We start from the raw sequence: 17,754 nt of genomic DNA, 5'->3' as shown, positions 1-17,754 counted from the left end.
GCTGGCAAACTGGAAGGAATGATCTCAGCTGGACTAGAATCTGGGTACACACCGCCTGTCACATACATAGGTATGTTTTCCCAATAGGGTTAAAACATCACAAAGAGAAACAGGCAGCAGAGCCCAACTGTCGAGCTCTTCCTGCTGAGCCTTCCAACTAGATGTCTTATAAAAAATATTTGTCATATCCTGAAAACATAAAACAATGAGATGGGTATTTCTAGTTTTTTTGGCACTCATTCTCAACTCACTGGTTGGGAAAGTGCTGTCCAAATGACTCTTGGAACAGAATGTAAAGAAAGTAATTGAAAAAGAAAAGACTTTAAAAAAGCCCCAGAATTATTATTATCTGCTTTGGCCTCTTACCTTGATCACCAAGTACTAGGGCACCAGCTTCCAAAGCAAAATCTCCAGAGGAACTATCTTTTGAAAGAGTTACAGTCAAACCAGAGGTGGTTGTGGTATTACCACAAACATACACGCCACGTGGAGCAACACTGCATACCGCCTAGTGAAATGGAGAGTTTAAAAGAATCAAAGTACAAGGGAAATAATACAGTAGTGGCTCACAAACATTAGCTATATGCCAGTCACTCTTCTACAAGCTTTCCCATACAATCTTCACCACCACAGTAAGAGTATTATACAGTATTATACACAGTACAACACACCTGTTACTCATGTAGAACTAAGGTCTGAAGAGAGTAACTCACACAGTTATGAAGGTGTGAGGTTAGGATTAAATCAAACCCAAGCAGCCTGATTCTAGTCTGTGGTCATGTGAATACACAATTGCAATTTATGCTTCAAGTTAAAATAGCAAATATATTAAGTATTAATTTTAGTTTCAGAAACCCCAGTGCTTCTTTAAACACCAGGAAATAAAATGGCTTAATAGTGTTCACCTTCAAATAAGGTAACAGTACACAGAAAAGTAGTTAAGTAGTGCAAGAGCTAAAAGCATGGACCTCTGGAGGCAGGCAGATCTGTTTAAATAGGTCTTGGCTCTATCTTGTACCTACTGGTGGTGGTACTCTTGAACCTCTCTTGAAACATCAGCTTCCTTATGTTTTATTACATACTGCCTTGAGGGTTAAATGAGATCATATATGCAGACTTAATCTGCTACATGGCATATAATATGTGCCTCGTACAAGGCCACTGTACACCCCTGTGCACCTCATAGCCCTAGTAGGCAGTGCTTACCCTACTATGTCAATAGTGTGCTCTGGACTGATGTAGCACACACCTAAGGGAAGCTTTGGTGCCTAGCTAAATAAATGGTAGCTATCATTATTTTTGTTACTTGTAATTCCTTAGTTGTTAGTTTGAGAATATGCTGGCTTACTAAATGGTCAGAGGAAAATAGTTATTTAAAAATATAAATGACTCATAACTGTTCAGTTCAGTTCAGTCACTCAGTCGTGTCTGACTCTGCAACCCCATGAACCACAGCACACCAGGCTTCCCTGTCCATCACCAACTCCCGGAGTTTACCCAAACTCATGTCCATTGAGTTGGTGATGCCATCCAACCGTCTCATCCTCTGTCGTCCCCTTCTCCTCCTGCCCTCATTCTTTCCCAGCATCAGGGTCTTTCCCAAAGAGTCAGCTCTTTGCATCAGGTGGCCAAAGTATTGGAGTTTCAGCTTCAACACCAGTCCTTCCAATGAACACCCAGGACTGATATCCTTTAAGATGGACTGGCTGGATCTCCTGGCAGTCCAAGGGACTCTCTAGAGTCTTCTCCATCATAACTGTTAGTATTAGCCTAATTTTTAAAAACCTTGGCTTAGTGGGGCTAGCAGACTTACATGAAATTCAGATTCCCACACACACTTTTACCCACATACCTTACCTAAGTATACTGTTTTCATTTTTACCATCTACTCTGTTTCACCTATAACTGGATACTCTGTGTCTCAGTTATCAGGCTTGCAGCAAGGGTTCAGAACAGAATAAAAACAAGTTGGCCCAACTGGCCAAAACAAACAAAATATGAAAACACAGGATTTACAAAATGTCAGATTAGAAATTAAAATAACTGAGTGATTTTTTGAAGTATACTTTTTATTTAAATATAATGTACATAATTATAGTACATTTAACTGTACAGTTCAACAAATTTCCATGCAACTGACACCCATATCAAGAAACAACATAACTAGCATTCCCAAAGTCCCTTTCCAGGCACCACCCAGTTAGCTTGTAACACAATAAACTAGTTGTGATTTATATGAAACTTTAAATGAATAGAAAAAAAATAAAATAACTAATTTAACACTCAGCCATAGGGAATAATGACTCTGATGGACAGGTTTATAATACAATGAGGAGACCAGAGTTTTCAATTCTGGCTGCACTTCAGAATCACCTGTGGTTATAAATATATAGACGCTAAGACCCTTAATCAAGAGATTATTAATTCTTAATACTGGGGAAGGCCATGGTATTTTCAAAAAGCTCCAAAGCTGATAGTGATAGGGTTCCTAACCATTCTTACATTGGCTTGGCAGGTGTCACTCCAAGCACAAGCATTCCAAAGGCTGCACCTTCTAGGGCAGCACGGGGAGAACTACTAGGCTCTGATGGGCAGAGCTAGAATCTTGGGGACCAACAACATATTGGTCATGGGAATTTCCTTGTTTTAGACTCAGAGAGAAGCAGTGGAGATGGATGTGATTGACCTCTATCAGACTATTCTTAAAGCCTAATTCAGTGTTTATATAGTTGTATAAAGAGATATTGGGTGAGCCTGCTTTACTTTCTTGAACTATTCTATTCATAGGTAAGGTCACAACAATAAAGACTAGTATAGCAATGCTGGATACAAAAAAAGGTTAGGGGGACTTCCCTGGTGGTCCAGTGGCTAAGACTTCATCCTCCCAATGCAGGGGGGGGTGCCCCCCAAGTTAAATTCTTGGTCAAGGAACTGGATCCTGAATGCTGCATCTAAAGATCCCACATACCCCAGTGAAAACTGAAGACCCTGAATGTCACAACTAAGACCCAGTACAGCCAAATAAATAAATAAATATTTTTGAAGAGAAAGAAATCGTATTTTTTTTTTAAATAAAAAAAAATAGGGGTTAGGGAAATGGTTAATATTTTACAATAGTTGACATCTTAACAGAGCAGTATGCTTATACAGCGTGTGTGACAGGAGACTGGCTCAATTTGAAAGGATGGTCAGATACAAGTTACTCACTCACACAAACCCCCAACTCACTCACACTATTTGACAAATGATATCCTCTGGAATACAAATACCACATGTTTTAGGAAAATTCATTTGTGAATTATTCATGCATTTTATAAGCAAAAGGTCAAATCCTAAATGTCTGATTTCCTACCTGTAGCATCTGACTTTTTCCCAAGCCTGGGTCTCCAACAACAAGGACATGGGGATCTCCTCGAATTGGAATTCTGTTCTTGTCATCTGCATATTTCTGGCTTCCTCCAAAGAGTGCTAATGCCAAACCTGCTTTAACAAGCTCAAATGTGAAAGAAGAGAGAGAAAAAACAAGAAAGAAAAACAAAGATGACTAGCAAAAGGGGTGCTCCTCCTATATTTAAAACATTTGTGTGGGGATTTTTTTTTTTTTAAAAAAACATGACTGCATTTTGCTTTTCTCTTTTCCTAAGAAAAGTCTAAAAATACACTTCTTTAATGTAAATGATTAGAAAGCATATAAAATAAGGTATCGTAAAAGTCACCGAGTAAAGACCTACCTTGCCAGGCATTGAATCCATTCCACAAACATGAGAAGTATTGGTTAGCTTCTGCTTTGCCATCTACTGTGTCCAGAGTCACTTTAAAAAAAGTCCATTCCTACTAACTCTAATTGGTAGGAAGTTCTATCTTACAAGGAACTGTGGTTTCTCTCTCACATCATTCATTTATGGAGAATAATGATTCATATTAAACTATGTATAACTAGCCAACAGAAATTACTATTTTTTATAAAATCTTTATATTCTATTTTTGCTAAATTTATGTATTTTTGAGTAAAATGAAGTAAAATACTTACTTCATGACCAAAAATGACAGGGCAAAGCGAGCTGAAAAACAGAATACGATTTATAAATTCTAACTCACATTTTCAGGTGATAAAGAAGATCTACTTTACAATCTGCTTAATTTACTTTACTTAGTACCAAACAGCTCAAGAAACTTTATTCTAACAATAAATTTATCAAAATTCTTGATTAATCTATAAAAGAAAGAATACTTTAGAAATTGTGTCTATGTAAGGGAGACAGGGTACTTACAAAGCATTTACATTACTAGCCTTTAAAACGCATCATAGGGACTTCCCTGGCAGTTCAGTGGTTAAGATACTGCATCAGGGGTTTGATCCCTGGTTAGGGAACCAAGATTCTGCATGCAGTGTAGCACGGCAAAAAAAAAAAAAAAAATTATAATCATGTGTTATGATTATGGGTTATTTTGCACCCTAATACTTTAGGGTAAAGAATTATCTTTTATATGAATAGACATCTTTAGACCTGTGTAGCCAAGTCACTGAAAGAAGGAGACTAAAAGATGAACTGAGTACACAATATTTAAAGAAAGAATAAAATTTCATTTTTTCAGTTCAAAGAATCAGAATAAATAAGGTCATATATGAACGTATCAAGTATTATATTTAATATAAAGAAGTATCTCACATCTGTCAGTTGTATAAACAGGAACAAAAAGGACAGGGTGGGAGACATACAATCAGGAATAAACTCTGAATCATTTTCTCTCTGTTAATATATGTAAACACAAAGTTGGTATCCTGCCATATCCCCTTGGCAATCATTGTTTAGCATGCTCCTGCAGATCACTGCTCACCTCCTACCAAGCAACTGCATCTGTGTGCCAAAAGGCTTTCTATGGCTGCAGAAGCATTAGCAGCAGGCAGGCTAGGCAGAACAGAAGTGCTGGCATATTTAATATTCTCAGGAGCAGCTCCAAATCTAGACCCTTAAATGGAAAAATACTGAGACTAGGTCTCTAGTCAAGTGTCCCAGAGGCCTCAGAAAAGATTAAGCCTTCATTAAGGCACCAGACACTGATTGCCTCCCTTCTCTGTCTCACTTTCTCATTCCCCTCTCAGTATTTCTGGGGATTATCTCCCAGTAAACCACACTTATGCAAATCATTGTTTCTGAAGGAACCTAAACTAAAACAGCCTTCTATTTGTTTTCTCCATTCTCTTCTCAAAGGCTTCCATTTGTTAATCTAGCAAGGGTTGACAAGGAGATCCAACCAGTCCATCTTAAAGGAGATCAGTCATGAATATTCATTGGAAGGACTGGTGTTGAAGCTGAAACTCCAATACTTTGGCCACCTGATGCGAAGAGCTGACTCATTGGAAAAGATCCTGATGCTGGGAAAGATTGAGGGCAGGAGGAGAAGGGGACGATAGAGGATGAGATGGTTGGATGGCATCACCAATTCAATGGACATAGGTTTAAGTGGACTCTGGGAGTTGGTGATGGACAGGGAGGCCTGGCGTGCTGTGGTTCAAGGGGTAGCAAAGAGTCGGACACGACTGAGCAACTGAACTGAACTGAACTGAAGGGGTGACAACATTTTTCATAAAGGGCCAGAAAATAAATAGTTTCACTTTTACTGTCTGGGTCATAACTACCCAACTTTCATTAAAGCAACAATCAATAATTTGCAAATTAATGGGTGGGGCTGTGTTCTAATAAAACTTTATTTACCAAAATAGGCAGCTTTCCTAGTTTGCCAATCCCTGCAAGATTAACAAATGGAGAGCCATGAAAAATTCTAAATTTAGAACTAAAAGGTAAAAGCAAACTGTAGGAAGGAAATCCAAGTTTTTCATACTAACATACATACTTCATTAAGTATGGCAGAAAAAGGACCACTGCAAATGTTCACTGTTATTTTAATTGGTAAGAGGTACCAAAGAGGTGTTTTGGTCCTCAACCAGGGAGTTCCGTGGCCACCTGCTACAGACCACTCACCACTCCACCACTTACCACCAGATCACCGGAGTCTCCCTAGCTCAGGGCACCCTATCTATCAGGATGGGTTTGGATGGCTATCTATTCAAAGGATTATCTTTGAGGGTTTAAGAACAAAAAACCCTCAAGGAATCTATACTTTCCCCAGCTTGCTAATTAACATATTAAAGGCAGAAAGAAAAAAGTGTCAAATTCTCCTAGAGCCCAAAGGCTAAATGACAAGATCAATTTTTCTAATACAATGCACTTCAAAATCTCAGTTCTTTACCTCTGTTTGGTACATCTACTATTTAGTCTCTCATTTTCTATTTCTTCAAAATTATCCAAAAAACTGCCAAAATAACAGCACATTGTGTTAACCATGTTAAGGATATAATGAAATCTCATTTAATCTTTAGAACAACATTCTGAGGCAGGTATTATTATTTCTACTTTAAAGATAAAAATGAAGGAGAAATTAAATGCCTCAAATTACAAACCAGAAGTGGCTGAAGCAAGATTCTAACTTAGGTTTCAGATCAGATCAGTTGCTCAGTCATGTCCGACTCTTTGCGACCCCATGAATCGCAGCACGCCAGGCCTCCCTGTCCATCACCAACTCCCGGAGTTCACTCAGACTCACGTCCATCGAGTCAGTGATGCCATCCAGCCATCTGCATCCTCTGTCGTCCCCTTCTCCTCCTGCCCCCAATCCCTCCCAGCATCAGAGTCTTTTCCAATGAGTCAACTCTTCGCATGAGGTGGCCAAAGGACTGGAGTTTCAGCTTTAGCATCAATCCTTCCAAAGAAATCCCAGGGCTGATCTCCTATTAGAATGGACTGGTTGGATCTCCTTGCAGTCCACGGGACTCTCAAGTCTTTTCCAACACCACAGTTCAAAAGCATCAATTCTTCGGCACTCAGCCTTCTTCACAGTCCAACTCTCACATCCATACATGACCACAGGAAAAACCATAGCCTTGACTAGACGAACCTTTGTTGGCAAAGTAATGTCTCTGCTTTTGAATATGCTATCTAGGTTGGTCATAACTTTCCTTCCAAGGAGCAAGCGTCTTTTAATTTCATGGCTGCAGTCACCATCTGCAGTGATTTTGGAGCCCAGAAAAATAAAGTCTGACACTGTTTCCACTGTTTCCCCATCTATTTCCCATGAAGTGATGGGACGGGATGCCATGATCTTCGTTTTCTGAATGTTGAGCTTTAAGCCAACTTTTTCACTCTCCACTTTCACTTTCATCAAGAGGCTTTTTAGTTCCTCTTCACTTTCTGCCATAAGGGTGGTATCATCTGCATATCTGAGGTTATTGATATTTCTCCTGGCAATCTTGATTCCAGCTTGTGTTTCTTCCAGCCCAGCATTTCTCATGATGTACTCTGCATATAAGTTAAATAAACAGGGTGACAATATACAGCCTTGACGAACTCCTTTTCCTATTTGGAACCAGTCTGTTGTTCCATGTCCAGTTCTAACTGTTGCTTCCTGACCTGCATACAAATTTCTCAAGAGGCAGAGCAGGTGGTCTGGCATTCCCATCTCTTTCAGAATTTTCCACAGTTGCTTGTGATCCACACAGTCAAAGGCTTTGGCATAGTCAATACAGCAGAAATAGATGTTTTTCTGGAACTCTCTTGCTTTTTCCATGATCCAGCGGATGTTGGCAATTTGATTTCTGCGTTCCTCTGCCTTTTCTAAAACCAGCTTGAACATCAGGAAGTTCACGGTTCACGTATTGCTAAAGCCTGGCTTGGAGAATTTTGAGCATTACTTTACTAGCATGTGAGATGAGTGCAATTGTGCGGTAGTTTGAGCATTCTTTGGCATTGCCTTTCTTTGGGATTGGAATGAAAACTGACCTTTTCCAGTCCTATAGCCACTGCTGAGTTTTCCAAATTAGGTTTATATCTCCCTAAAAAAGTCTGTAACCACTAAAGCAAAAGTACCTCTACATTGTTTCTTCTCTATTGCAGGACAATAACAGAAATAAAAACTATTCTGAAATACTTCTCAATAGTAAGTGACTTCTATATGACTCTCTTTCTTGCTTTCTAAAAGTAAACAAACAACCCTCTGCTCTACATACAACTAATTGGAATTACTTTGGAATTCACTGCCCCATGACTCTTCTGTTGAGTAACCAGTTAATGTGAGATAGTAAATTTTCCTTATTGTTTCAACTAGAGATGAGCAATCTTATTTGTAAAGGTACAAACAGTAAATATCTGTGACCCATCCCTATCACGTCTACTCAACTCTGTCACTGTAGCTCAAAAGCAGTCAGATGCTATGTAAGTGAACGAGTGTGGCTGTGTTCCAATAAAAGTCTGTTTGTGGACAGCAAAATCTGACTTTCATGTAATTTTGTGTGTCATGAAATATTCTTCTTTTGATTTTCTTCAGTTATGAAAAAACATAAAAACCAATATTAGCTCACAGGATATACAAAAATGAGTAAATAGCTGAATTATATCTCTTCCACCCTGCCCTTTTTGTTTGTATGAATAGGATTATATAATTGATGAATGGAAAATACTTCTTTATATTCAACATAATACTTCATATATTCATATATGGCCTTATGTATTCTAAATCTTTGAACTGAATATGAAATTTCAGTTCAAATATGAATAGAAATAAAATATGAAATTTTATCCCTTCTTTAAATATTATGTATACAGTTCACCCTTTAGTCTCCTTTCAGTGACTTGGCTGCACAGGTCTAAAGATGTCTAATGAATTGTAATTTGCAACCATTTTGACTGGTTTTCAGTTACTGGTAGCCAAAAGCACCCCCAACATGCACATGATAAAATAAAACTTGAGATAATCTCATACATACTTGACAATGAGTTTAAACAGGTTTTCTTCAGACTGAATCTCCTGGATGGCATAAAGGTCTTTAAGTGAGAACTCCATCAATGCTCCATGCTTACATCCATCCTCGGAAGCCTTTGTTTTCTGTCCTTTGTTATTGCTAACAGAATTTGCTTCAATGTACAAAAGGAACATGCATTTGTCATTCTTATTTCGAGAACCTGTAAATTTCAAAGTACAAAAATACAGTAATTGGTATTTTCATTTTCCCTACAGAGATTCAAGTAGAATGTAAAAGAAAGGCATGGTGAGTTATATTACTAAATAAATGTTTATTTTAGAGGAAAAGTTTCACCTATATAAGAATCAAAGAGTTCTTTAAATTACTGGAAATTCAGAAATATCTTTAAAAGGGAAAAGATGAATGCTGACAAACTACCGAGACAGTCAGATTGAGGAAGTCATACCACACCTTCCTCAGCGTTGGAGACTTTGACAACTCCGGTGATAGTCACTGTGTCTCCTGGGACGCAGCTATCCACGAGATCATGAACAAGCTCACATTCTATTGTTCGTGGAATCCGACCTGCTTCTCGCTGATCATCAGACATCAACTCCTGTATTCTAAAAAGTTAAACAGTTTTCAGTCAGGACTTATACTGACTCTAGGTTATTTCTTCAACATATTAACTATTCAGGGTCCACATGGTGCTAAGCTAGATAAAGGGCAGTTCTTTAGTTTAAAAAAGTTCAACAGTGTATCTAAAACTACTTTGGCAATTTCCAATTAAAGATAGCAGAATAGGCACATGCATTAGCCAACTTCCCATCAAAATGTGCACCAAGATGACAGTCACTAAAAGAGTGAAGGGAAATTTGGGGGTGTGTGGAGGTGCCATCAACAAGTAAGAGATATGAAATTTTAGAAAACAGAAAATGGAAAAGTATTGATGGATAAAATAAGGTGAATTCCAGAACACACACAGGAAAAATTTACACAGGTACAAGAGCAGTGGGAGCCAATGTTCTCAGCCCCAGAGAGCCTTCTGAGTTGGAACTGGCAGGAATGAAAACTGGGAGTGGATGGCTGAAACAAAACAGGATAATCAACTGAAAGCAAGTCACTGAATAGCTATTCAGAAATTATTTGGAAGGTGGGTAGACAGGAAGGCAGAAGAATGAGGGCACCCCACCAGAGCCATCAGGCCTCCCCACGCAGCAAAACCAGAGCACTGTTTCAAGGAAACAGACCATCTACTCTGTGAAGGTAGATAAAGTGTCCAGAGCGGAGTCAGAGCTCCAACATAAGGCTCCTCATTCTGGCACCTGAGGAGCCCAAATCAAATTAAAAAACACATTCATAAAGCAAAAGGTGATAGTCAAAACCATACCTTCTATTCAGTGATGAGGCTTTTTGAAGAAAAACTCCTACCTAAGAAATAGCAAAGGAAACCTACCTACCTACTTCAAATTTCTCATTCCTCATCAGATATTTGAGGATGAAATGGCAACAATTCAAAAAGGAGAAGAGCATTAAAAACAAAACAAGCTAACAGTTTCTGAGAAAACATTACCTTCATAAAATAATAATAAGCTGCTATAAAAAAGAAACTATTGGAAAACACAGGTGTGAAATCAGGAAAATTCAGTTCAGTTCAGTTCAGAAGCTCAGTCATGTCTGACTCTTTGCGACCCCATGAATCGCAGCACGCCAGGCCTCCCTGTCCATCACCAACTCCTGGAGTTTACTCAGACTCATGTCCATCAAGTCAGTGATACCATCCAGCCATCTTATCCTCTGTCATCCCCTTCTCCTCCTGCCTCCAATCCCTCCCAGCATCAGAGTCTTTGCAATGAGTCAACTCTTCGCATGAGGTGGCCAAAGTTTTGGAAAGTTAAAGACGTATATAAAAAGCAAACATTTACAGAAGGGATACAAGCAAAAAAAAAACAAAGAAATCTAGAGAAGAACATAAAGAAAACAAAGGATGGGGGGATTCCCAGGTGGTCCAGTGGTTAAGTATCCATCTTGCAATTCAGGGAACATGGGTTCAATCCCAGGCCATGGGGCAACTAAGCCCACATGCAAAACTAGAGAACTTACATGCTGCAACTACTGAGCCTCTGTGTTCTACAGCCCAAGTGCCACAACTAGAGGGAAGCCCTAGTGCCTAGAGAACCTTGGGCACCACAACAAAGAGCATACGTGCCACAAATAAGACCCAATGCAGTTAAATAAAAAAAAAATTTTTTTTTAAAAAAGCAAGGGTGAAGGATAAGCAACTAAATGGATAAACCTGAAGGGAAGTACAAAGAGAGAAAACAGAAAGGAGATATTCTAGAGTGGAAAAGAGTGTCAAGCAGAATGAAGACAAGATCAGATAGACTCAAACTTTTCCAGAACACCATAGATAAAAAGATTACAAAGAGTTGGAAAAGTGCTAAACAACAAGATAAAGTCCAAATATGAAGCATGTTAAAATATGAGATAATTCAGTGAAGCATGAGAAAAGATAATCCATTTTTTAAAAACATTCTCTCTTTAAAAAAAAATTTATTTGGCTGTATCTTAGTTGTGGCACATGGGCTCAGTAGTGGCGGCCCACGGGCTTAGCTGTCCCATAGCACATGGGATCTTAGTTCTCTGACCAGGGATCAAACCCACGCTCCCTGCATTGGAAGGCAGATTCTTAACCACTGGACCAGCAGGGAAGTGCCAAAGATACTCCATTTTGATTTTGATGCTTGGTCATTTACCTTTAAGGGGGGAAAAAGCCCAACAAAACAACCCAACCCAATTACACAAATTACATTTCCTTCTCTTGGCATCTGATCACCTGAGTTGATTCTTTGTTGAACAATATTTACATTATCATTAAAAATATAAGTGCTGTTTGTTGGTTTTTATCAGATATGACCTATGAATAATACATGACAGATAATTCTGATTAGGAAACAGAAGCAAACCTGGACAATTTAAAAGTAACAGTTTAGCTGAAAAAAGTCCAAAGGTGGAAGGGGAGGAAGGGAAAGCAGGTGTCATTGAAAGGTTGTTGTTGACCCACGAAAAGACGCCGGGATTCTTGGCCTCCGGAGGAGAAGAATTCAATCCAGGGCCAGAGACGAGGCTTGATCGCTCAGAGATTTTGTGTAATAAAGTTTTATTAAAGTATAAAGAATATAGAGAAAGCTTCTGACATAGGCATCAGAAGGGGGCAGAAAGAGTACCCCCCTGCTAGTCTTCATGTGGATGTTATATAGTCACTAGCAGTCTGTTAATGAAAGAATGTCTTAAAACTCAGAATGGCACCAGGTCCCTCATCCATAAGATGTATTTTGGGATAATCCTGGCACCAGACGATTCATCCCGGGGCATAAAACGACTGACTTGAATCTTGTAGAAGGGCAGATTACCATACAAATAGTTTTATTTACACAGATTAGGGGAACAATGTCTGAGTATTAACATACTGGTTTGTCAAGTAGGTTCTGAGCCATTAGGCGGAACTTGAAGACAGAGTTTGGGGTAAATGCATAGTACATTAACACAGCTTAAGGACAAACATTTCCATAAGAAAAATGCATTGGTTAACTCAAGGTTTGAGAAGCAGAGACATTACTTTGTCAACAAAGGTCTGTCTAGTCAAGGCTATGGTTTTTCCTGTGGTCATGTATGGATGTGAGAGTTGGACTGTGAAGAAGGCTGAACGCTGAAGAATTGATGCTTTGAACTGTGGTGTTGGAAAAGACTCTTGAGAGTCCCTTGGACTGCAAGCAGATCCAACCAGTCCATTCTGAAGGAGATCAGCCCTGGAATTTCTTTGGAAGGAATGATGCTAAAGCTGAAACTCCAGTACTTTGGCCACCTCAGGCGAAGAGTTGACTCATTGGAAAAGACTCTGATGCTGGGAGGGATTGGGGGCAGAAGGAGAAGGGGACGAAAGAGGATGGGATGGCTGGATGGCATCACTCACTCGATGGACATGAGTCTGAGTGAACTCTGGGAGTTGGTGATGGACAGGGAGGCCTGGCGTGCTGCGATTCATGGGATCGCAAAGAGTCGGACATGACTGAGCGACTAAACTGAACTGAACTTCAGGTGAAACCAGGTATCATTATGGCAACACAGTATTTTAAGAGAAACCTCCTTTTAAATTTGTATAGAGAAGGAAAAAAATATCACTAGTTTGTTTCCTCCTGCCACTTAAGAGAGATAAAAATGTCTGCACTTGCAGCCTATTTCCTCTGTTTGGAGACCCCTGGCCTTCCTGCCTGTTACCCTCTCACCATGTCTCTAATGTCCTCAGCTCACAGAGTGGATGGGTAAAGTGAAAAAAGAGACATGATAATGCTATCTAGAATTATGTATAAGACACGAAGTTGTAGGAACTGTGACCTTCTATGTTGATTAAGTTTTTTAAAACATTTAATATGCATTATTTTAAAACCTTTTAATCACTTACATGATGAATGTAAGCACAAACCCTACTGCAGTTACCCACTACCTTCACTCTCAAAGCACATTTAAAAACTGCCAAACTGGGACTTCCCTGGTGGTCCAGTGGTTAAGAATTCGCCTGCCAATGTAGGGTACATGGGTTTAATCCCTGGTCCAGGAAGATCCCTCATGCCACAGGGCAACTAAGCCCATGGACCAAAACTACTGAACCCACGCTCTAGAGCTCACGAGCCACAACTACTGAGCCCATGTGCCACAACTACTGAAGCCTGCATGCCTAGAGTCCATGCTCTGCAATAAGAGAAGCCACCAAAATGAAAAGCCCATGCACTACAACTAGAGAGCAGCCTCCACTCGTCACAACTAGAGACAGCCCAAGCACAGCCAAAAGTAAATTAATCAATTAAAACAAAATCCTGGTGAACTGCAATGAGAAGTATCAGAATGACACAAACATGCTAAGATCACCTTGCTTTAAAAAAGTATATTTTAGACTTTTCTTATTAAAAGAACACCTATTTCTATGTCACCTTTGGAAAAACTTAAAAACATAGATAAACAGAAAGAAGAAACTAACAATCATCCTCATCTCACTTCCCAAACAGTATACTCTCAACATGTCTTATTTACCAGTGTTGTTTTTTAAAAAAAGATAAATAAAGTCAGTATTATATACTAATAGTAGAAAACATTCTGTGACCTGCTTTATCACTAAGTTTAGTGTAAACATTTCCGGATGTCATTTCAAAACACTCTCCTACATCATCATAATTAGTGGCTATACAATAATTCACTGTACCATCCCTCTTATAATATTATCTTCAGATGTTTAGGCTATTCTCCATTTTTGGTCATCAACACTGTGAAAACGAACCTTCAGCAAGTAATTTCTGTACGTTTTGTGACTGTCTTCATCAGATGAACTCCTAGAACTGGGACTGCTTCTGATTCTGATATACATTATAAAACTGTCACCCTGATGCATCCAAACATTTCAATGCTAGCTGAAAAACTATAATTTAATTCCTTATGGACATCCAAACTCAGGCTCAGAAAAAAATGAAACTGAATTTACCATATATGGCAGGAAGGTGGCCTTTCTTCTAGGGCAAAATATCATTTTATCAATAGACTTAAACAACTATCATGTAAGCTGATATTGCATTAACAAAGTTTTACTATAACTGACTCATTTAAAATGAACTTGAGTAATACCTTTTAAAAACCCACAAAAAGGATTTAAATGGTATGGGGAGGGAGGTGGGAGCGGGGTTCAGGATGGGGAACACCTGTACACCCGTGGCGGATTCATGTTGATGTACGGCAAAACCAATACAATATTGTAAAGTAATTAGCCTCCAATTAAAATAAATAAATTTATATTAATAAAAAAAAAAAGGACTTAAATGTCCTCTTTTTCTCAATCGTCTACCTCTAAGTTTGATTTCCTAATATTAGGAGACGATCATTCAAATTCAGTTAAAATACTTAAGTCTATTTTTAGTCTGCTATTTTTACCTGAAAACAAAGAGACTTTAAAATCACTTAAAAGCCATAATAATATAATTAAATCACTGGATCTTCCATGGATCTATGTGGACCTCATAGCACCTTTGAGGCCCTCACTACCCTCTTCAGTGGTGAAGGTATTACAGACACAGGCTGGAAACCGGGATTCCCCATTCACAAGGCACAAGATCACACTCAAGAGTTTTAAACATTTCATCTTCTATAAAATGCTGTGTTTGTAAAGATCTCAGTATAGTGCACAGTTGATTACTGTATATATTGGTCTTGGTTTTTATAGGACAGAAGGAGGTCAAGCTAGGACAGGGCCTGGTAGCAATTTACTTCACTTTTCCCCCATGTTCTTAGAAGTTTCCTGGATAGCACTCTGACTTCAAAACTATCCATTACATTATATTTAGGGATGAGTTACGAGGCTATAGCCAGAAAAAAATGGGATAAACTGTTAGACTAAAAATATACACACATAGAGAAAACTATCTGACTTTCAAAAAAAAAAAAAAAACAAGTTTTTTTAAATACCTATACAGTAAAATGTCTCATGAATAGTGTGAACATAAAATGAAATATCTATTTCTAAGGGAGTCTCTATTTTAAAACTTGAAAACAATATTATTTTTAGAATATCTTCATTATGGAATGAAACACTGTTGTTTAGCTGCTAAGTCATGTCTGACTTTTGTGACCCCATGGACTGTAGTCTGTCATACAGCTTTGCTTGTATGTAAATCCAGTTCAGTGAGTCACATAAATGAGATATAAAATAATTTCTCAGTAGCAAAATGACAAAATACTTGAACATCAAATTCTTTCTGGAATCTGATAGAAAACAAATCTCAAATAAAGATAATTATTACTTCAACACATAACTCTTCACCAAATAAAACTTTTATATTTTATTACTATCTACACATAAGAATCAAAGTATAATACAGGAATACTGTAAATTTACTTGGCAGTATGAGAGCTCTAAAACCTGCCTTTTATTTAATAGTCTGATTGCTTACTTGATTGACTGCCAGTCCATCGTAACTGTGAGAGGAGAACTACGAAGAGCTGTAAATGACTTCCCTCGACATGCTGGTGCAGGACACTGCAACAAGATTAATTCACACTTAAATTTTGCTAAATTATCATATCTCAGGAAAATCCAAGTTAAAATGCTTCATTTAGTATGTTTACAAGTTGATCCCAGAACAGTATTAAAGTAAGATGAGCTAAAAGCTGCAATGATCTATTTCCTTCTATTACTGATTCTGTTTTTGAGGCACTTTTTCACCTGGTCTCTCTTGATTACTGCTCTTATTCTTTCTGCTGTGGGTATGCAAGGCTCCTTACATGCCTCTCACACCAAGCACTTATTCCTTCCTTTGTATTCAAGTAGTGTCTCAATCCTTGAACATTCCCTTATATCCAGTCCCACATACCCAGCCCCAATCTTCTCTTTTTCAAAAGCCTTTCTTGGTCTTCTTTAATCCCCAGTTCTCCTATCTAATCTCTTTCTGCACTGTCTGTATAGTATTAAATATAATATTTTTATTGTACCACACAGGCAGTCCTCAACATGTAAGTTCAAGTTTTCATGAATCATTTATTTTCATAAATCACTTAAGTATCTCAATATGCGTTTATAAATAAAGAGACTGTGGCAAACTGTGTTTTCCAAATATGGTTGCAATATCTCCCCTCAAACCTTTCCAGAACCTTGCCACTCCCCTATTAAGAGTTGGAGTCTAATTTCCCTCTCCTGGAATGTGGACAGGCTTGTGACTCACTTTGAAACCAACTGAATATGACAGAAGTGATGCTGCTTGACTTCCGAGGCTGCCTCAAAAGAGGCAAAGCCATTCCTGCCGTCAGCTGGAACTCTGCCTCTTGAAGCTATCGGCAGTCATGTGAGCAGAAGGAGTGTCCTGAGCAACTATACTGTGTGTGAGAAGCCAAAACCAGCCCACACAGAAAGATGATATACAGAAGAAATGCTGGCCAGCACCCAGCCACTCCAGTCCCTTGCTGTTCCATCCAGCCTCATAAGAGATCAAAACTTAGAAATACCAAGACAACCAGTTCTTCCAAACTCAACCTACAGAAACCATGTGAAATAATAAAATGATTGTTATTTTGAGTCACTATGGTGATTAGTTATGCAGCAATAGTGACTAAAACAGAGACCACCTGGAACAATCATCTTTCTGATCACTTTGATTCACTTAAGTTCAGACACATGAATAACAAGTTAGCATTTCTACCTACTATATTATAGGGCACGGAAATAACTTGGTCAAATAATATTTACAGAAAATATCTGATTTAAATTAGGATTTAAATTCTGGCCTTGCCAGGGAATTCTCTGGTGATCCAGCGGTTAAGACTCTCTACTTTCACTCCAAGGTCTTGGGTTCAATCCCTGTTCAGGAAATTAAGATTCTACAAGCTGCATGGCATGGCCCCAAAAATAAAATTAAAAAACAAAACAAAACAAAACAAAACAAACATCTGACCTCTCTGACCTAAAGGCAGTCCTGAATCTTAAGCCCAAATAGTAGATGCTACACATTTATCAACACTATTAATTATTCAGAACCAATAGCTGAACACATTCTGTTCTTCCTATAAGAGAAGGAAGCCTAGGAATTTCAATTTGAGTAAAAATGTAATTAATGCTAAACTTATTAAAGTCTAAGGATGGTAACGGCAACTCTGGAAAAGAAGAATAGGTATGGCAAGTTTCTCTACCTTATTAAAAGTTTTAATAAGGTCAATGTAAATAGGATGATGTAGATCTGGTATAGGAACTGTAATATAAAACAGATTCATGTGTCTACAGGAGTATAGTGTACGACAGATGACATATTACACATCAGTAGAAACAGAAGGATTAATGTAGAAATGGTGACAATTGGGTTTTCACCTTAAAGAATGAAATTAGATCCTCAGCTTAATGCCATTCACAAAGTTAAATTTCAGATGGA

General features: G+C 38.4%; 1 protein-coding gene across 4 annotated transcripts in view; it reads right to left on the bottom strand.

The window, feature by feature from the left end:
- MCM8 (minichromosome maintenance 8 homologous recombination repair factor) overlaps positions 1 to 17,754 on the bottom strand; it is a 54,965-nt gene that overhangs the window by 25,805 nt on the left and 11,406 nt on the right. For all 4 annotated transcript variants that reach the window (XM_055544253.1, XM_055544254.1, XM_055544255.1 and 1 more), the window contains exons 8-13: positions 15,790 to 15,875; positions 9,269 to 9,420; positions 8,822 to 9,017; positions 4,031 to 4,061; positions 3,353 to 3,493; positions 367 to 508 (exon numbers count right to left, since the gene is read on the bottom strand). In XM_055544253.1, the coding sequence (XP_055400228.1) occupies positions 367 to 508; positions 3,353 to 3,493; positions 4,031 to 4,061; positions 8,822 to 9,017; positions 9,269 to 9,420; positions 15,790 to 15,875 (748 nt within the window). The remainder of the gene's footprint in view (positions 1 to 366; positions 509 to 3,352; positions 3,494 to 4,030; positions 4,062 to 8,821; positions 9,018 to 9,268; positions 9,421 to 15,789; positions 15,876 to 17,754) is intronic.

The sequence above is a fragment of the Bubalus kerabau genome, chromosome 13, assembly GCF_029407905.1.
Source record: "Bubalus kerabau isolate K-KA32 ecotype Philippines breed swamp buffalo chromosome 13, PCC_UOA_SB_1v2, whole genome shotgun sequence".
In the NCBI taxonomy this organism is placed as follows: Eukaryota; Metazoa; Chordata; class Mammalia; order Artiodactyla; family Bovidae; genus Bubalus; species Bubalus kerabau.
Note: the sequence above shows the minus strand (reverse complement) of the source record. Positions and strands in the feature narration are given on the sequence as shown.